The sequence below is a fragment of the Pteropus medius genome, unplaced genomic scaffold, assembly GCF_902729225.1.
Source record: "Pteropus medius unplaced genomic scaffold, Ma_sr-lr_union100, whole genome shotgun sequence".
In the NCBI taxonomy this organism is placed as follows: Eukaryota; Metazoa; Chordata; class Mammalia; order Chiroptera; family Pteropodidae; genus Pteropus; species Pteropus medius.
This window is the reverse complement of record NW_024349800.1, coordinates 56,252,413-56,272,121: the sequence shown is the minus strand read 5'-3', so window position 1 is coordinate 56,272,121 and position 19,709 is coordinate 56,252,413. Positions and strand designations below refer to the sequence as shown.

General features: G+C 45.2%; 1 protein-coding gene across 3 annotated transcripts; it reads left to right on the top strand.

Annotated features, from left to right (window-relative positions):
- The first annotated feature begins 2,121 nt into the window (after positions 1 to 2,121).
- On the top strand, positions 2,122 to 16,516 carry MSGN1 (mesogenin 1). 3 transcript variants are annotated; one of them, XM_039887805.1, is made up of 2 exons: positions 2,122 to 2,138; positions 15,420 to 16,516. In XM_039887805.1, the coding sequence occupies exon 2, from the start codon at positions 15,668 to 15,670 to the stop codon at positions 16,250 to 16,252; it is 585 nt and encodes a 194-aa protein (XP_039743739.1). In that variant the 5' UTR covers positions 2,122 to 2,138; positions 15,420 to 15,667; the 3' UTR covers positions 16,253 to 16,516. The 3 variants fall into 3 exon arrangements, with proteins under 3 accessions (XP_039743739.1, XP_039743737.1, XP_039743738.1); XM_039887803.1 differs by lacking the exon at positions 2,122 to 2,138 and adding an exon at positions 2,859 to 3,657; XM_039887804.1 differs by lacking the exon at positions 2,122 to 2,138 and adding an exon at positions 6,024 to 6,168.
- Positions 16,517 to 19,709: the final 3,193 nt, after the last annotated feature.

The window sequence follows — 19,709 nt, the reverse complement described above, 5'->3', positions numbered from 1 at the left end:
CTATGCTTAGCTGAGGACTGGATCCATCTTAAGAATTCAATAAAAAATTGTAGCATATTGGTGGTCAAAATGTGGGTTTTGGTTTCAGGCAGATTTGGATTCATAGCTTAACATCATCCATCCATCCATCCAATAAGGATGCATTAAATGTGTGCTCAGGGAGTAATATAAAGAACAAGACAAAGTTTCTTCTTATTCTAGTGATAGGAGACAAACAAACAAACAAAAATCTAATAATTTGTGAAGAAAATAACTTGTTAGATCCTTTTGTCTGGAAAATAACCCATTCACCCATTACGTACAACTATAATTTTATGAGAAAACAAGGCCAATAAGGGAAGAGAAAAGGGGGTGAGTTTTCTGGTTTCTGACTTATGGTTGGGACTGGGGGTGGGATGTGAGGGACCTGGCACAGAGTGAGTGTCAGATATACGAGCATCATGCATGCTCGGGTATGGGGCTGCACAGAGCCCTGGCCACTGGCGGAGACCCTGTAAGAGTTTCTCAGAAGGCCACAGCTGTCCCTCAGAAGGGACCCCCCCAAACACACACATCCAACCATGGCTCCCAACAAAATGTAGAGCAGGGAGATCCCTGAGAACTAGGTCACCAGCTAGTGAAGGTGACTCACTATGCTCAGCATTAACATCCATCCATTCATTCATTCACTGATCCATTTGTAAGTTCGCCAAGTATCATGCAAATCGCTGGGGCCAATAAGAGTTAGACAGTTTCCTTGAGAAACTCATGGTCTATCCACAAGAAAACCAGGGGTCGTTAAGATGTTATGACACCATATGCCCATTACCGTCTTAACTCTCTGCTCATGCTTCTGGGACTGGGTTGAATGAAAACGTTTATCGCGTATCCAGGCTTGGCCACCAATCACACCAAACCAAACCAAAACACTCCATGAAGGGAAAGACTATGCTAATCTCTTTTTCTCTCCAGCTCTTTCCCAGAAAGGTGATAACAGAAGATTCGGTCCCAACAGGGACACAGGCAAGGGATTTGCATTTTACAGTTTGACATATTTATAAGCCTTTTGATCTCCTTTCTCCCCTCTACCCACCACCCCACTGCCCTCCCCCAGCCTTGCTCCCTCCTCCTCCCCCACCCGTCAATTCTCTACCTCAGACCAGGTACAGAGGTGAGAAATGATGTGCATCCTGGTGTGCTGCGCTCATGGTCATGTAACTCCTATTTATTGAATATCAACTTTATATCAAGTAATTTTTTAAATTCCTAACTCCCACAATCACCCTGAAAGTTTCCTTTATTATTCACCTTTCTGGTTGTTGTTAAGGGAGGAGGAAAATGAGGCTCCGAGAGGTTATATCGTCTGCCCAGAAACACTGATAAGTAGTGGAGGCAGAATTAAAACCCAGGTCTGTGTACCCCCAAACCTATGGCCCTTTCATTCAGCCAGGCCGACTGCCGTTGACAAGCCTGGTTATTGTAAGCTCCTTAGCTAGATCCTTCCTGAAAAAGAGTATCCCGTATTCCAGTTTTCTTGCTGGTGTTATTCTGGAAATAGCCCAATAAACGTCACACTTTGATTTACTCAGGACAGACTTGCAGCTGCCTTTCCTTTTGCAGCTCTTCCTGGGCACTGAGATTTGCCTGCCCTTCTCCGGATTTCCCATGCAGGCTGCGGTGCCCACAGCTGCACACCTTGTCATCTGCAGTCCTGTGGGGGTTACTGAACAGAGCTCCCCTCAGCCCCCAAGAAAGCCTGTTGGAAACAAGTTCAGGGCCTCGGACCCTTATATTTTTGCAGCTGGAGGGGATCCTAAAAACCATCTAGGAAACAGGGGCTCAGAGAAAGACCCATGCAAAGTAGCCGGCTCCAGATTGGTTAGAATACTACATATTTGCCTTTAAAAATGAAAGCTAAAGGACACGAATCACATTAACATCTCCGTGTGCTAGGCGTTTTGTCTTATTTAATCATTACTACAATTGGTTATTGTCCTCGTGTTACAGATGAACTGGCTCAGAGAAATAACCGACTTGAGGTTCTACGATGTGTGACTAGCGGGACCAGGATCTGAACTCAGGTGACTGTAGATGGCTCGGTCCCTTTCCCACAGCAAGCCCTGGGCTGTGGTGAACAGCGCAAACAGATCCTGGCCAAGGTGAGTGGCCTGTCGAATTTGCTCCCATGCCTAAGAGCAAAGAGCCAAAGAACGAAGAGATGAACACGATCATTTTCTGGACTTACTGAGGTCAGGTCTATAACCCACAATCATCTGGCATCCACCACCAACCTGAGTGGTATTTGGACCAATGGGTCTCCCTGAAAAACAAGGACTACTTGCCTACCTGCAGCCTCTCTCCAAACTTCCTAAGACTGTTACAAGCCAGAAGATGCTGCAAGTTCCCTCCCCCCTTGTAAAATCCATCCCTCACCCTCAAAGAGGGGGCCTTAGAAGTGCCAAATTGGAAGCCATAAGAAAGCTGTTGCTGACGGAGTCTTCCTGTTGAGGTTGAGAGATCAGGTTCAAAGCTCGAGCCGCAGCCTCCCACCTCTACTCCCCATTGCATCTCCAGCCCAGCGCGGGAAGGCTCCTTCCCTTCCCCCGCATTCCTTTCCATCCCTGTGAAAAAGAAAAGCCGCTGGGTCCAGCTGAGCTGGGGGGCAGGTTGAGAGTTTGAGGCACCCTTTCTGCCCTCCCCGATGGACTCTGACCTCATGGCAGAGGGTCCTGGGAAGGACAGCGTGGAAGCAGACCTCTCCCTTCCTGAACACACGGGGTAGATTCCGGTGTGGATTGGCTGCTCCTAAGAAAGGGGTGATTCCCTGTCACCCCTGCAGCTGTGGGTCCCCATGTTCACAACAGCAGGGGCAGAGGACAATGCTGGTCCAACTGCTTCAGACTGGCCCAGCAAACCCTGGCCCGACCCCAATTTCTCTTAAGGCACAACTCATAACCCATTTCGACCCAAACATTTTTCTTGACCATCTGTCTATACTAACCTCATTCTCTTCAGCAATGAGATATACCCACACATAACTACCAGGAGGATAGACTATTATCGGTGGCATTTAGTTGTGTCTTGAGGGACATCTTTGACCTCGATCCTTAAAGAAACTCTTCTGCATCTTAATATGACCGATTATGGAGTAAATAGTTGACCTGCTAATGACAGCGTTACTTCGGATCCCACTTGGCATCATTGCTAGCTCGCCAGTGAGGATATTTTCTCTTTTTAGAAAGCGCCCGTCATTGACAGCAATCCATCCAGTAGCTCTTAGCCCTTTTTTGAGTTATGAAAACCTTTAAAACATGAAATCTACAGATCTCCTTACCAGTAAAATATACAACATACACGATATTGCTGTGTGCTGTGTTTGGCACCAGAAGCGACACCTGATCTCTCTCACATAGCAGACCTCTGTTCTGGAGAGAGCACCCTGGTCCAGGGACCTTGTCTGGTTCCCTGTGGGTCTTCAGAATGCAGTGGGGTTTCTGGTACGTAACAGATACAGTACCTCAAAGATGTGTGTTGCCCGTTGAATGATTTGACCAATCTGAAAGCGAGCACGTGAGAGCAAAGCTGGCTTGGCGAGACCCTGGAGAGGAGGCAGTTGCTCTTCTGCCCCATAAGCATGGCATTGAGTCACGTGATGCACAGCTCAAAGGCTGCACTCAGGTAGGAATGAGAGAGGATGGGACAAAGGAGGCTGACTGCCCTGACAAGGGAACCATCTGGGGCGGGGGCTGGGCATGTACTGGATCAGGTGCCAGGTGAGTAACCCAGGGATTGAAATCCTCCAGACCAGTCGTTCTCAAATTCAGCCTTCTTACGATTTATCTGAAGAGTCTGTTAAAAAAAAACAAATTGTCGGGCCCCACCCTGATAGATTCTGAGTTAGAATCACTCTTAGGGAAATACTGCTGTAGCTCAGAGGGATGTCGGGGGCTGGAGGAAAGGAAAGAAAGAAGGAAAATAACAGCGTTTGGGGGGCACAGATCCATTAATCATAGGCGGTCATAATAACAAGTCTCTCTCTCTCCCTTACCCCCCTCCTCTTCCTTCCTCTCATTCTACCTTCCTTTTATTTAATCTACTGTGGCTATCAAGGGCTTTTGAAAGTATAAAGAGCTTTTGATCACTGTCCAGAGTGATCAAACATTAGCCTGCAGCAATTTTTTGTTTTTGTCTGGAATCACTGCTGGGGCAGAGGTTATAGTCACTGCACAGGCAGGAGCCACTGCACAAGTGTCTTAGGTGACAACTGAGATAAACACAAGCCCACAGAGCCTTCCTGTTGTGCTCCTGCAGAGGGAAAACCTGCAGAGCCGCCCAGGCCCTGAGCTGTTTCTTTGAGCTCCGTATTGCAAGTGCTTCTCCCCAAAGGATGGATAACAAGGACAGAAGATGCCAAGGCTGCCTCTAGCCATGGATTTTGGAAAGCCCAATGAAGCTGCCTTCCAGAGGCACAAAGATAACCATTTATTTGCACCTGGCATTTCCAAACACAGTTTCCAGGTCAGGGTTCCACAAGCTGCGGGACAGCCGCCCGTGGGATGTCAGGGCCCAGACATCCCAGTTCTGCGAAACAGGGATGTCTGGGCCTGACACCCATGCATTCAGGCTCAGAAGGTTTGGGGTGAGCCCAGGAGCTTATACTCTTTTTAAATAGCCAGGAAATTCTAAGGGTAGTTGCTCTTTCAGATTTAAAAATCCTAGGAGGACTCCAGCACCACATTATCTGTTTTAGTCATCTGACTGGCTGAGGTCAAAAATCCCCATCTCAGATATGGCTATGGATGCCTCCACACCTTTTCCCTATAATTTTATTTCAAGACCTGGTTTTGCTGTCGCTCTTTCCAGGAGGTCTTCCTGGGGCATCCAACAGAAATGCACCCCTCTCTTCTCTCTCTTCCTATGGCACATTTCCAGTGTCTTTATAATACTTTATAGCAGGACCGCTCTACTCATATGTCAGACATAATGCCAGTCACATATGTAACCTTTAATTTTCTAGCAGCCACGTTTTAAAAAAATAATGGAAATACATAGGTAAAATTTAATGACTTTTTGAAATATTCGATTTGTAAACATTGTGAAATAATGTTCGATTTAACTCAACATATCCAAAATGTTATTTCAACAAGTAATCCATATAAAAATCATCAGTGAGATCATTTACAATTTATAACCACATTACGTATGTGAAATTCGGTGTCTATTTCTCACCGAAAGCACATCTCAGCTTTGACTGACTACATTTCAAGTGCTGATGGCCAGTGGAGGGACATATTGGGGAGCACGGTTCTGCTTCTTCCAGAGCAAGACTGGGACTTTTGCCTCTGGCTCGTGAGATGGAAAGATTTACTCTCTGGGGCCCAGGATAGGTGTTTAGAAAGTATCTGAGTCAATTCAAATGCAAATTTCTCCCAGAGAGTATCCTTTGGTGGTTTGGTTGATTGGTTGGTTGGTTGTAGGTTTGAAGGCTCAGTATCACTAGAGATAAGCCATAGTTTCAGCTTTAACAAAGGGGAAAGCAATCCAGATCAGGTTTCCCTTGAGAGGAGTTAGTTTCCTGGAGTGGGGTTAGAAGAAGCTGCGGGGCACAGAACATTCACTAACAAGAGCAGAAAAAGGTACAAGGAGCACAGGGAGCAGACTCCAGAGTAACTTCTCCATCTTGCACATCAGACGATGGTGGCTCCAGAACCTGTCCGTGTTCAGCCTCCTTTGGGCAGGTTACCTTATGTTACCTGAAGGACACCTGCCATGGTGTAATTTGATCAGTTAAGTCTCTGAAAAAGAGTTATGGCAAGAATGTGTTCTCCGCAAACATTTCTTCAGAAAACAGGTCGAGCCAGTTCCTACTGTGACCATAGGCTTCCCAAGAGAGCGCACTGGCTTACCTCATAATTCACCCACAGGTGGTTCAATTAAGAAAAAGAGCCATCGCTTTTGTTGGAAAAAAAAAAAAAAAGAATTTCCTCCAAAGCAGTACCCACAGATCATGGCTTTCCATGGCTTTATAGTTCAAGCGTCTTTCCTTAGGTTCTCTGAGATCAAATAATCAATGTACAGATGTCCAGGGACTGAAGTTTGGAACTCCCCAAGCTGCTCGTCATGGCCGTGTAACAGGTTCAATTAAGTACCGAAGGAAGCGGACCTTGGGTTGGAGCGTATCATTCCCAGGTGAGGCTCAGGAGATGGCGGCGAGAGCCCAGCCTTTCAAGAGGAACAGCCCATTCTTCAAATGCCAGTCACCCGTTTATTTGAGAACTCTGAGATGAGCACTCTTATCTTGTATGTGTCCCGAAAAAGCACTGTAACGAGTGGTTAAGGCCTGGACCACTAGCATGTGGCCTCAAGCAAAGTTACTTCACCTCCTTTAGCCCCAGGTTCTTCTCCGTGAAATAGGAGTAGAAACGGTCCCTACCTCCTCCGGATGTGTGTTGATTAAAAGGTGAGATAAAGTACTAATTGAAATGCCTGGAGGTGCTCCATAACGATTTGAAAATTAAACCCAGCATAAAACAGGATCATTTAAAGTAGAAAAGTGAGTTTAAAAGAGTAGAGAAATTGATATTTTCAAGCAAGCGGGTGCTGAATATGTATTTTTCACAGTACGCGCTGGGCAGCGAGGATAATTAGAAGAAAAGAAGCCTGTCGTTTTAGTCCCAGCTCATAGTCTAGCTGAGTGGGCTACACCGCAGGAGGAAAACCTGTGTCAGCCTGGCGGCACCCACTATAAGCACGATAGAGGCCACCAAGGGGTTGACCGGGAGTCAGAATAGATCAGAAAGAACAGTTAGGAATTGGAGGCAACAGGATGGCACCACCCACCCTGGGCAGCAAACTGGCACTAGCCAAGGCATAGCAATGGGGTGAATAAGTAGCCCGTCTGCCAAGGAGAGTGAGAAAGGAAAGATGGGACTGGAGGGAAGGGACAGGTGGGGATGAGATAGGAAGCTTTAGTGACGAGAGAGATGGGCGAAAAGAATCTCAAAAGAGAAAACAGAACAAGGGCTCATCAGTGGGCCTGGTCCCTACGGCATCGGGAAAAAGATGCTAAGATCCATAGGATGGCAACAGCTTCTGTCGTGGGGACGGGATGGGAGGGGAGGAAAGAAGACGGGAGGAGAAGGGAGGGAAATGAGGGGAGCAGGAATTTACCTCCAACCCCATCGTCTAGGAAAGGCCAGTTGAAGACACTTACCTTCTGCCTGGCTTTCTCACTTGTGCTTCCCAAACCTGGTCTTCCTATGAAGAATAATTAGATTACATCTTCGGCATGTTTTGAGCTACGAGAAGGGAGAACATCGTGCCCCGAACTACAGGCACAGTTATTTTCACAAGATTCCATTTCCTCTGTTCTCTTTGAATCCATCTCCTGCTAACAGCTGTCTGGCTTCCTAAAGCAGCAACAGCTGCAATGATGAGCCCACCATTTGAGCCTGTGGATGACACGGGCTCAGCCCCGAGATGCAGCTGTTCCTTAAAGCCTCATGTCTTGGCCCTCCCCCCGGTCTGGACAACAAAGAGAGACACTTATTAACCACCCACGTTTCCAGGTTTTATATGGGTGACCCCATATTCCTTTCACCAGTGGTCCAGTCTCTTAATTCTGCCACTTACTGGTAGTTTTACCATAGGGAGGCATGAAGAGCCTCTCTGAACTCAGTTTCCTCAACTCTCTGATAGAGACGATACCATCACTCACATTACGGGGTTGCTGCGAAGCTCTGAGGATGTGATAGATACGCGGACATTTTACAAACTATAAGGCACTATTCCTGTATTAGTTTTTATTAAGGACCTTCCAAATGAAATGGTCACTGAGGGGTGGAGGAGACATAGAGGGATTCTGGAGAAGATACTTGGCCAGGCTTAAAGGAACCCATAAAATCTGAGAGGTTAAGGGAGAGGGAGGGACATTGGGATGAAGGACAACAGTCCAGGCAAAGGCTGAGGAAAGAAAATGTGGTCTAGGGACAGTGCAGGGCCACCCTGTAATGGGGCAGAGAAAGGGCTTAGGAGCCAGGGGGACATAAAGTTGGACCAGGATGGGCCAGGTCATGGATAGCCTTAAGTGGCAGGCAAACACGTTACCAGGAGAGCTTTTAATAGCATGAAAAAGTCTAGGAGTTATGGAGGTCAGCCAGTGCCGCTCCCCGTGTGCTGTGTTTTATCTCTATTGAACGATCAAGATAAAGGGGCCTGCGCTGGGCATTCTCTTGGCTTCCATGTGCCAGGCTCAGTAGCTCTTGGACTCTTGTGGGCCTTCTGTCTGTCCAACCAGCAGTTCCCCACTTCTCTGCCTGTTAAAAAAAGAGATTACCCAGCTCCAGCCTAGATTTACTAAATCAGAATTTCCAGGACAGGGGCCCAGGAATCTTCCTTTTGAAAATAATCGTTCCTCTCTCCCCAAGTGTTCTTGTCCTCGTGACGATGTGGGAGTGCTGTGCCTGCGAACTGGATGATTCTCCCATGAGGGCTGATCCAGGGGCTTCAGATCTGCTGGAGAGGGAGGATGGGCGCTCAGGCTGCAAAGGGCTGGGAACCGTCATTCAGTGCTCTGTGCCTCACCCAGCGGGGATGTAGAAGACTGGAACTTTTTCTTCAGAGGAACATGTCCTCTCTTTCATCTCTCTTGTCACCCTCCCCGGAAACTCCTTCCCATTTCTTTCTGCCGCATGAAATGCAGAGCTTCGACAAGGGCTCAGCGAAATCCTCATCATATCCCACTCGTCAGTGTCCCGTTATCTTTACAGTGCTGTCTCACCCAGTCACTCTCCTCCTTCCTTCCTTCCTTCCTTCCTTCTTTCTTTCCTTCCTTCCTTCCAACTTTGTCTTTTCTTTATTTTTAAATAAGTATATTGACCAGATGCTTCGATTCAACCCGAGGGCAACTGTGATTTCAGAGTCTTTTCCCCTAATTCATGGATCCACTCAGGCCAGCTTTGCCTCGTTGCTACTGTTAAAATTCTACTTTTTAAATGAATACTTTTTGAAAATTTAGAAAATACTAACAACTATAAAGAATAAGAGCATCTACCAATGGTCGAATGCTTATTATGTCTGAGGGCCGTTTTGATGAAATGTGTTTACAAGCTTCAGTCTTCACAATAATCTTGTGAAGTAGGTACTGTCATAATCCCCATATCACAAGTAGAGAAACTGAGGCACAGACCAATTAAATTACTTGCTTATGATCACATAGTTACGAAAGTAGAGGGGTCCAGGTTTTAACCCAGGTACACTGGCTGCAGTCTATGCCTCAAACCGTGACACAGACTACCCCCTCAAAAAAAAAGTCTGATGAATAAATAAAAATGACCCTATATTCCTACTACCAGAAATAACCATTCTTAAACACTTAGACGTTTTTTCCTAAGAGAAAAATTTAATCATATTAAAGTATTAATTTTACGTGTCCTGCTACGTATTCTAATCTTAGCTTATATTTTGTTATGTGTTCTTCGTAAATATGATTTTTATCAACTATATGTGTTCCATCACATGGAGAGGACGTCACTTATGTCATCGATTCTTCCTTGTTAGATATCGAATTTGTTCCTAATTTTTTATTATCGTAATACTATGACAAGTATTCTTGTTCATGAATTTTGACTACTAGTGTTTAGTTCTATAGAATAAAGTTCATGCAACCAAGCTAGTTTTTAATCTCAAATGCATTCTAGAGACTTTAGAATATTTGTTCAATCTAAATTGACCCACAATCAGTGTGTGGGGTGGACCATTTCCTCACCCTCTTGCCAAGGTTGCCAATTTGGGAGGTGAAAAATGGCCTCTCTTTGTTTGCATTTACATGTCTTTGATTCCTAATGAGATGGACATTTTCTTCTATGTTTATTACCACTTGTATTTCTTCTTTTGTGGGTTGTTTATTCATGTTCTTATTCATTTCTCCAATGGTAAGCTCGTGTTTTCCTTATCTGTGTGGGTTCTTCATAGCTGTAACCTTTTGACTCTCATATTTGTGAGAAATATTTTCCCAAGTTTGTTCTTTGCCTCGTATCTGCTTTTTAGGTGTTAATTGACTTCCAAATATGGTGATCTGAATTTAAAATGATCCAGTGTAGAGGCCAGTGTTTCTGAAAATAAGCAGGCTTAGAATGCATATATCCTACTAAAAACATTTTTAGTATTCATATCACTACCCGGAGTCTCAGCATCTTAATTACTGGCAATGGAGAAGACGAAAGAAGTAACTTTGCACTTTTCTGCTCTTCAGGCTGGTAAAAACAGAGGGAAACGCCTCCTTTTGAGAACAGCCTCAGTGCAAATTGCTTTCACCTTTTTTGACATGGGTATTAAAATGCCACCCCAGATACCAGCGGTAATAAAGAATCCAACTTAAAAGGGGCAGTAGGTGTAAATGTAACACATGAGATTTTTTTTTTTTTTTTTTTTTTGAATCTTGCTAACCAGTTGCTGAGAATCAGTGGCAAGCAATCAAAGCTGCTGCCCCTCCCTAGTCTGTGGGGGGAAAACCGGGCTATTTGGGACTAAATGTTGACATGAGATTTTTGAACCAAGAGGAAGTGCTCATATTCTCTTGCAATAAGAATAATCCACACATCCTGCCCTGTTGCTCTCAAGCGAGAATTAGCTTTCACTTCCCCTATTTATTACTCTCATCTCTGCTCTGATGTCCCCTCTACCCCAAACACACACAGAGTTGAGTCCTCTGCTACCCCCCTAACCCGCCCCCCGTCCTCCACATCACCGCTCATTTTGTGCAGACATAGCGACTAGATTTTCTCCCTCCCAAATGAATGTATTTAGTCACATTTTCAAAAGTGAAGGAGGCTTACATTCTGATCAGACACCATAGAGACCCCACAGGGACATGGCTACCTGGAAATGGACTATTTTTAGGGAAAGTCTTGGCTTCCATCTACATTCACTTGGCAAGGAAAATCCACATGGCACTTGGCTGAGGAGCGGGTCGAGGACTTAGGATGTGGAGCTCAGGCCGTCAGTGTGCCTGAGGAGAAAGGAGGTCGTACAGACGTGTAGGACAGAGGTCTGTCCTTCCTTGTGATGTCGCTTAGTGAAGGGGCTGGAGATAAGCATTATTTCGGGTCTGGAAATCCCCCTCAGAATGGCTTGAGAAGTTCACAAGGGTTTTCTGTTTCTGTTCTGGAGGCTTTCTACAGGTCAGCATATTTGTCTTCTGTCTCTCATCTCTCCTGTGAAGCAAGCCACATTATTTCCTATTTTTTTTTTTCCTGCAATTTTGTACTGGTGAAATACCTAGCCTGTGAAAATCTCCTGTTTGTACATTGCGTGATGCTTTACAATTTATTTTGAGGAGGATTAAAACCAAAATAGTACTCTTTGTCTTTGCAATGGACCTGAAACTCACATCAGGAGAGCCCAAAACTTTCGTTATTTCCCTAGTTTGTAGCGAGAGTAACGGCAGGGCTAAGAAAGTAATACACCCACGGGCTTTGCTAAAACTCTCACAAGCGTAACAGCCTGGGAGACCTATGTCAGAAACCAGGTAGGAAATTGCTACTTTTATGAGAAATAACTCATTACTAGCTCAAAGACATAGGAAGACATCACATTGCACTTAGGTGTTTTCTTTTAATACACACACATGTCATACTCCCTTCGTACCACAAGAATTATTTCGATAATTCAAGAATTATCAAAAATTATCTTGGCCGAGTGTTAGTTGGGTGCCAAAATTGCGATGGCGTGAACGGATCCAGGTTTTCAACTTAGTCCTAACTGCATTCAAACACTGGCCCTATTCCTTGCCCAAGAGGAAGGCCAGTGGGCCGGTCAGGCCAGGGGCTGGTCAGGCCAGGGGCTGGTTCAGCCAGAGGGGTGTGTGGCTGTGGCTGTGAATAGGGACCTTGGAGTATACAAAGATCAGAGGAGTGTGTACACCCCAATGGCCAAAGACAGCTATTGAAACCAGGGTCCACTGAACATCTGTGATCAGCTCAGAGTTGGATTAGAGACAGTGAGGACAGGAAATGGCTGCATTACTGTACGTGGCTCTGGGTGTGTCAGCCACAGAGGTGTTGGTTGAAGCTGTGGCCTTGAAAGGAGAAGCTGTGTCCATTAACTCTGGGCCAGGTACTTAGCATCTGAGTTTTGCTTCCTCTTCTGTCAGATGCCTACCTTTACCCAATAGCATGTGAGGTTCTCTGTTTTAGCACCTGGCCCAGAGTGATGTAAGTACTCAATAAAAGGGAAGCATTTTTAATGTTATTATTGATATTAATAAGTAAAGTGTTTTATTTATTAGAGAATAAGATATTCTTTCTAAAATTTTCAGTAATGAGAAAATAAATCTAAATATCAACTATACCTGTTGTTTAATAAAGATAATTGTGTGGCCTAAGGCCAGGGAAAGTACTAGAAAGTGGTAGGGGGAGACAGATGCCTTTTCTTCTAGAACTATGAATCCAAAGTTGTAACCTTACAACATGCAGCTAGGGCCCTTACTTAACTCCCCCCCAACCCCCGCCCGGTTTCCTCCCCTGCGATATAAATCACTCACTGGAGCCCAGTGCTCCGTAGTCAGGCTGCCTGGGTCCCGAGTGTGGCAACTCCATTTTTTAATCGTGACTTCAGAAAACTCTTTCGACTTCTTTAAGACTCAGTTTTTTTTTTCCTCATGTAAAATGGGAACAAAAAGAATACTTTCTTTAAAGAATGTTTGTAAGATTTCAATGGAATAAATTATACAAAGCATTTAGCACTAAATAAGTTTATTATTATTACTGTTACCGTCACTGAGATGACTACAGGTATAGCCAAGAAAGGGGGTCCCTGTGCAGGTCACACACACAGCCCTCCCTTTAGAAGAATCAGGCCTGTCCGCTCACCGGGGTAGAGATGAGTTTTGTGGTGCTTACCTATCTCACCATCTAATTTAGGAACGAAAATGGAGAGTCCAAACCTATTGCATCTTTTTAGCCCCTACGGTGTCTAATACACTGAGCCATTTCAGGTGCTCTGTAGACACTGGCTACGTAAGAATGGTACCAATCAATCAGTTTTCCCACACTGACTGAGCTGCAGTTACAACTCGAATTCAGGCTTCAAGAGCACTACAGGGACGATGATGCTGAGGCCTCCAACTGTTCTCAGTTGATTTAGCCAGTGGTTAAAAGCCTGGGCCTGAGGCAACCTGCCTGGGGCTGAATCCTGGGGCTGCCAGTAATTAGGTGCGGTGTCTTGGGGAAGTTACATAACCCCTCTGTGACTCAGTTTCTTATTAACAAAACAGGATGGGTGATGATAACAGCTCTTACTTTGTAGGGTTGTTGCGAGGATTAATGTGAGTTAGCCTATGTAAATCTATGTTAAGAATAAGATCTGGCGCCGCATTGGCCTCTTGGCGACATGCTGTCCCCAAGCATGCGGAGCGATGGCTCCCGGGCTCCGTGGTCCCGCACGTCCAACACACAGACCGCACACAGAATGCTTTGTGGAGACCAGCAGCATAAACGCAAGTCTGGTTCTGCTTTGTTTCTGACTAGAGACGGAGAGAGAACATCAACAAACATGAAAACTAGGCAGCTTCCTTGTTCTAAGAACAGGTTTTGGGGGGCCAGCAAAGCTGGGTGTCCATCTGATGTCAGTGGTAGAGGAGTCAGGGCACAGTAAGTTGTTCCAATACAGGTGACAATAAGAACAGAACCTACACTTATGAAGTGTCCACACTGTACCACGGACATTGTCTCATTTAGGAAAGGAAATTCCTGATAATAGAAGTTTTAGAAATTAGCAATTTCAGAAAGCAGCTATGGAAAAAGAGTTGTCGAATCTGAGAGCTGAAGTAATATTATATGGAAACCATGATGCTTAGACTATAAGGACTGAACACAGACTGTGACAGTGGCCACCACTGCCACCTTGGGTCTACTGGGAGTCCCCTTCTCTTTGAATCGCATTCAGGTCACCTGCCTCTACCACGACACCTGAAATAGAAAAATAGATTTTTGCTTTAAAAAAAGGTGAACTCTAAGGTTTTACAAAGGATCTTGACTTGGCCACTTCCTACTGGCTTCACCAATCCCTGTCGTCTTAACTGAGACTTTTAATCTCTTAGATCCTTAGTTCTTTCATCTGTAAAATGTTTTTTGTTTTTTTGTTTTAAATAAAAGTTAATTATAATATATGTAAAGTTCCTTGAATAGTATCAACAGATTCTAGGCTTCTCAATAAGAGCTGAAGGAAAAGGAAGAGGAGCAGAGAGAGAAAGGAGAAATGACTACATTTATTGTTTCATTAAAGTTATTATTCTTCCAGATACGGCTGAGAGTCTTTAAGTAAATTGCAAAATTAAGAGCATTCTTCTACACATTGTCTGCTTGAGCTTTTTCTTCCTGATCCAAGCTAATTAAAAAATACCATAAATGTTTTAATTAGACCACTTTTTTTCCCCAATAATTGCAAAGGAGCCTTAAATAATCACGTCAGAGGACATGTTGATTTTACTCTAAAATATCACTCACAGTGTTTCCGATGTTAATACTAATTTGTAGAATCAGTTACATGGAGAATAAGTAACTTTCATGGAACAAATGGGGATCTGAGATGACCTTTCCCAAAACACAGGGTCTATCTCTCAGAGCCTGTAGGAAGTGGAGCAAACTAGCAGGACCATCCAACTTAACACATTCGGAGGCAGCTGGAGCTGTGGTGGGGAAAACAGCCCGGCTCTCTGGTTAATTTCACACTTCCTCTATACATTTCAAAAACTAGGTGTGACTCTGCAGCTGGATTAAAAAAAACCTTCAGAAGTATCAATGCCAGGTATTCTACAAATTCCCTGCTTTAAAGGGACCTTCTCTCTTCTGTTCGCTGTGGAGGAACCCCGGTCGGCTCAGTTAAGACGAAGGCTTTGAGCTTCTTGAATGATGATATTTCCTGCTCATTAGGCTCTCTGGATTTACCGGAGCTGCTGGCCTATGTCATTCTGCGTGTAGGATGTTAGGGGCTTGTCTGCGCTCTACAAAACCTAAAGAAATTTGCTAAAGAGGAAGGAAAGATGGAAACTGGCATCCGTTATGTGCCTGCCGTGTACCCTCCTCCCTATGAAACAGCCCTATGAAATAAGAACTGTTTATTGCCTGCGTTTGACATATGAGAGAATCCGAGCTCAGAGGGGTTACCTCCTCCCCAGACCACAGTTTCTCCAGCAGTTTCTCTAGCAGTACACCCCGTCTGCTCTGGAATGTCCAGGAGGCCTTAGAGGATGGGGTGGAGGCCCTCTGGGGCACTCTGCTGCTCTCTGCCAGGCCCCTGGCCACCACCTTGCTGCAGAGTGCCCCACGTTTGTTTTCTTTGGCTCCCTAGTTAATGACTTCCACAGGACGATGCTAAGTCTAGTTATGCAGCCTTAATTGGTTTAGTTACAACAAGATAATTCCTTTTTTCTTCTCTTGGAGGCCTTTCTGTTTAAAGACATTTTAGCTGGAAGATGCTAATTATCGATGAGGAGAAAGTGACACCTGAAGAGTTCATCTTCCATCTTGGTCCTCGCTTGCTCCTTTGAACTCCCCTCTCCCGGCCTGCTTTCCCACTTCATCACTTCTCCCCCACCATCATAAAAGAGACTTCTGCCCTGGCCGGAGGCAGGACTTGCTTTCTCACTTGCCAGGGAGTCGTCCGTCCTCTCTGTAGCTGTCTCGCAGGCATGGACAACCTGCGTGAGACCTTCCTCAGCCTCGAAGATGGCTTGGGCTCCACCGCCGACAGCCCTGGCCTGCTGTCCTCCTGGGACTGGAAACCCAGGGCGGGGCCCTTTGAGCTGAACCAGGCCTCCCCCGCTCAGAGCGTCTCTCCAGCTCCGTCGCTGGAGTCTTATACTTCTTCTCCCTGTCCAGCTGTGGCTGGGCTGCCCTGTGGGCATGAAGTTGCCAGCAATGGGGGCAGTGATGGCTGTAGCGTCCGTGGGACCGGCGGCCTGGTGGAGGTGGACTATAATATGTTAGCTTTCCAGCCTGCTTATCTGCAGGGCGCTGGTGGCCCCAAAACCCAGAAGGGCACCAAAGTCAGGATGTCTGTGCAGCGGAGACGGAAGGCCAGCGAGAGGGAGAAGCTCCGGATGAGGACCTTGGCAGATGCCCTGCACACCCTCCGGAATTACCTGCCACCTGTCTACAGCCAGAGGGGCCAGCCACTCACCAAGATCCAGACGCTGAAGTACACCATCAAGTACATCGGGGAACTCACGGACCTCCTCAACGGCGGGAGGGAGCCCCGGCCCCAGAGCGCCTGAGCCCCAGGCACTCCACCCGCCCATCCAGCTCCCTGGGGCGGTCGGGAGAGGAGCTCACAGACCTGGAGCAGCTCACGGGACAGCAGCGCACAGTCATGTTTGTGTATAAGAGAGGTGACCTTGTCGTCAGGACAGGTCTGAGGGAATGCCCATGGGACTTGCTGGACCTGCCGGGACACTTAGCTGCCAGACAAGCAGGTACTTTGGCTTCCAGTTTTCCCATCATTTCTCAGGAGTCGACTCGCCCTTTGCAAAGAGACAGATTACTTTGCCCTTCTCTGTCTGTTCAAGTTATTTTAAAGGGTCGATGATTTTAAATGCAGTTTTTCGATAATGTGAAATTGTTACAGTTAATCTTTTCCCTCTTCTTGGCATCGGGAGCTTGCTTTCTTATTTAGAAAGATTTGTCAAGCAAAGGGCTATGGAGCCCCGTTTTCTTTCGTCTCTGTGTGTGTATGACTGAAATCATGCTTTTACTTGTTCAGGGACCAAGTAGGAAGAAGGAATTAGTGTCACAGTAAACGGAAAGTCACAGGCAGACAGGTTATATTAAGACACAGTGACAAGCCCAAAGGCTAGTGCCTCTTTTCTTCAGGGAAGGAAAAGAAGACAGCCTAGGCTGGGTGCAGGGAAGAAGGGGGCAGGATGGAGGAAGAGGAGGTGGGCTCAGCACCCGGGGGTGGCCTGGAGCAGGGCTGGGCTGGCCGGAGTGCCCTGTGCCAGGCCTGGTATGGATATGGCCTCACTGGGTCCCTTTACGTATTCATTTCTCAAGTGCAGAGATTGGTTCAAAAAGAGGAGGGGACGATTTTACTTCTGTACACAAATGTAAAAGGTCAGGATTAGAACTCAAGGCGATGTCTAATCCCTCCAAAGGTATTTGTTTCTTCCACAACATCTTCCTCTCCCATTCGCCCCCAAATCACCCCACGTGCAGCCATACACAAACACACACCCCTCTTCACTGCACCTCGTCTTAGGGGGGTGACTGTATCACCCTAAGCTGGGCTAATTGGGTGGCGCATGGCATCAAAAAAGGGGCTTTAAATTAAGGAGCTTTCCCCAAACCAGTAGGCTTTAAGACTGCAATGGCCCTTTGCATAAAGCTTACAGATAAATATAGGCATACACACATTTTGCGAGAACATCTGTAATTCCGCAAATTGCTTTTGCTTTTGTTTTTGACTTGGCAATATATAGTAAAAGTCCTTCCAAGTGAACACTGATAAATCTGTGATGTGAGTTCCAGTATTACTTTGATCTTATAGACGAGGAGATTGAAGTACGGAGTCACACGTGTGGACATGTAAAGCAGAGGTTCAATGTTCCATGGGGTATAAAGCAGAGGTTCAATGTTCCATGGCACAGGTTTTGCCTAATTTGTCACATTTTGAATAACATCTAGGTTGTTTTCAGTTTTTTTTTTAATTACAAAAACTGCTTTAACAAGCATCGCAGACAACTAGCTTTATCCACTGATATTTTAAATAGCCTGAAAAATACCCAGGTATGGGATTCTTGTATCAGAATGCATGCACTGTTAGATGACTTTTTTAAAAGTTTATGGTTATTTATACTTTCCCTAACACTCTATGACAGAACCAGCTGTCTCATGTTGCCACTGGATATTCCTAATCTTCTGAAATTTTTAACTGATAAAATATTATATCGTTGTGCTAATTTTAATTTCCTATGTACTATTTGAGATGGCACATTTAAAAAAAAAATTTTCGTGACTATTGTTCATTTTGCTTTCTCTTCTATAACTTACCAGTTTATGTTCTTTGCCATTTTTCTATTGGGTTATTTTTCTTGTTAATAATTTGAGAGTGTTCTTAGTATATTATTTGTGTCGAAAATATTTTCTTCTAATCTATAATTTTGTTATAAACTTTGTTTATGGTGTCATATTTATGGTATTGATTATGGTATCTTTTGCTCTTTGAAGCTTTTCATTTTTATGTGATCGAATCTCTCCTTTTTTCATGGCTTAAGTATTTTTTCATGGCTTAAGTATTTTTTCCCTTTGCTTAATTTTTTCCAGTTCCAAGGCTATCCAAATGTTCTGATTTTTGCAAATGTTTTTACAATTGTTTACAATAGATCTCTAATGTACCTGTGACTTATTTTTGTCTGTGATGCATAGAAGGAATCTAACTTGATTTCCGATTAATGTTTTTATAACTGAAGAATATCTTGTCATCAGGAGGTGATGTGTGGTGGTGGGCACAGTTGCTAAAATGTCACTCTGTGTATACACAAATCTTCATCAACTTCTCATGTATTAGTCGTTGGTGTTTTAGAGAAGAAACTAGAAAATGTTGGACAATATCAAGATTTTCTTCAAGGGACTCAACCCTGTGCGTGTATAGTTGTTCGTGTGAGAGTGCATGCATGTGTACATGTATATGTATATTTGTTTGTGTGGTGTGAGTGCGTGTGTGTGTGTGTGTGTGTGTGTATGGTGTTTCATGTGTTGGGGAAGGAGGATTAGAGAAAATAATAATATGGGGAAGGGGGTGTCCAGCCTCTGATCAGCTTTTAGATAGACTGTTATTTTCCTTGCCATTTTTAAAAGAGTAGAACTCAAATGCTCTTAGTTTTGATTTTTTCAAGCTCCAGCATTAAGAATGGGCCATAAATAGCTTGGATAATTTTGGTTGGCCTGGGACTCAATACTGTGGATGGGTTAGGAGGTCCCGTCCTCACTTTCAGAAAATCCTAGAAAGCCACAGACACCTAATATCTGGGCTTGCCCTCAGGAATTTTAAGGTGTCCACTGGACGAGAGGCAGCTGGGAAACCAGGAGAAGGTGACAGCTTCTGGGGAGGAGGCCTCTGGCCCAGGGCCTTGCCTCACGAGCGGGTCAAGCTTAACATGGCTGCAGTCCTTTCTAGATGGCCATGGGTCACCCTCAGCCCTGTCCTGGAGAAGCGGCTCTCCATCAGCAATGGAGTCCTGTAGCCCCAACGATATCGCTTCTGGTGCTGGCAAGGAGAGCAGGAGCCAATCCCTGATTCCTCTAGGGAGCATTTAAAAGCAGTTCTGGGCGAAGCTCAAGAATAGGAATCAGTTACTCCTGGTGCTTGGACAGGGAACCACACAGCTCGTGTGTGTCTGGTGTGTGGTGGTTGGAATTTTCGTATTTTTTATTTCATGTCATCCCTCTAACACCTGGAGGCGGTTGGCATTATCAGTTCCATTTTGAGGATGAGGAAACTGAGGGTTAGGACAGCTAAGCAGTGCAAAGCCACATGATTAGCGAGTGGCTGATCGCCGCTCTAAACATGATTGACTGACTAGTTGGCTAGTAAGTTCAGCTCTGATGCCAAAAGCTCAGGCACCTTCCATTTAATCATGCTGCCGTCTCTTCCAGCCGGCTCTGAGGACACTGCATGCCCTGGGCTGGCACTGGGAGAGCGTTCTGGGCACATGCTCACTCTTGGGGCTTTTCTAC

Bases quoted from the DNA above. Each gene is read 5' to 3' on its own strand.
- MSGN1 (XM_039887805.1), top strand. From the start codon at position 15,668: ATGGACAACCTGCGTGAGACCTTCCTCAGCCTCGAAGATGGCTTGGGC.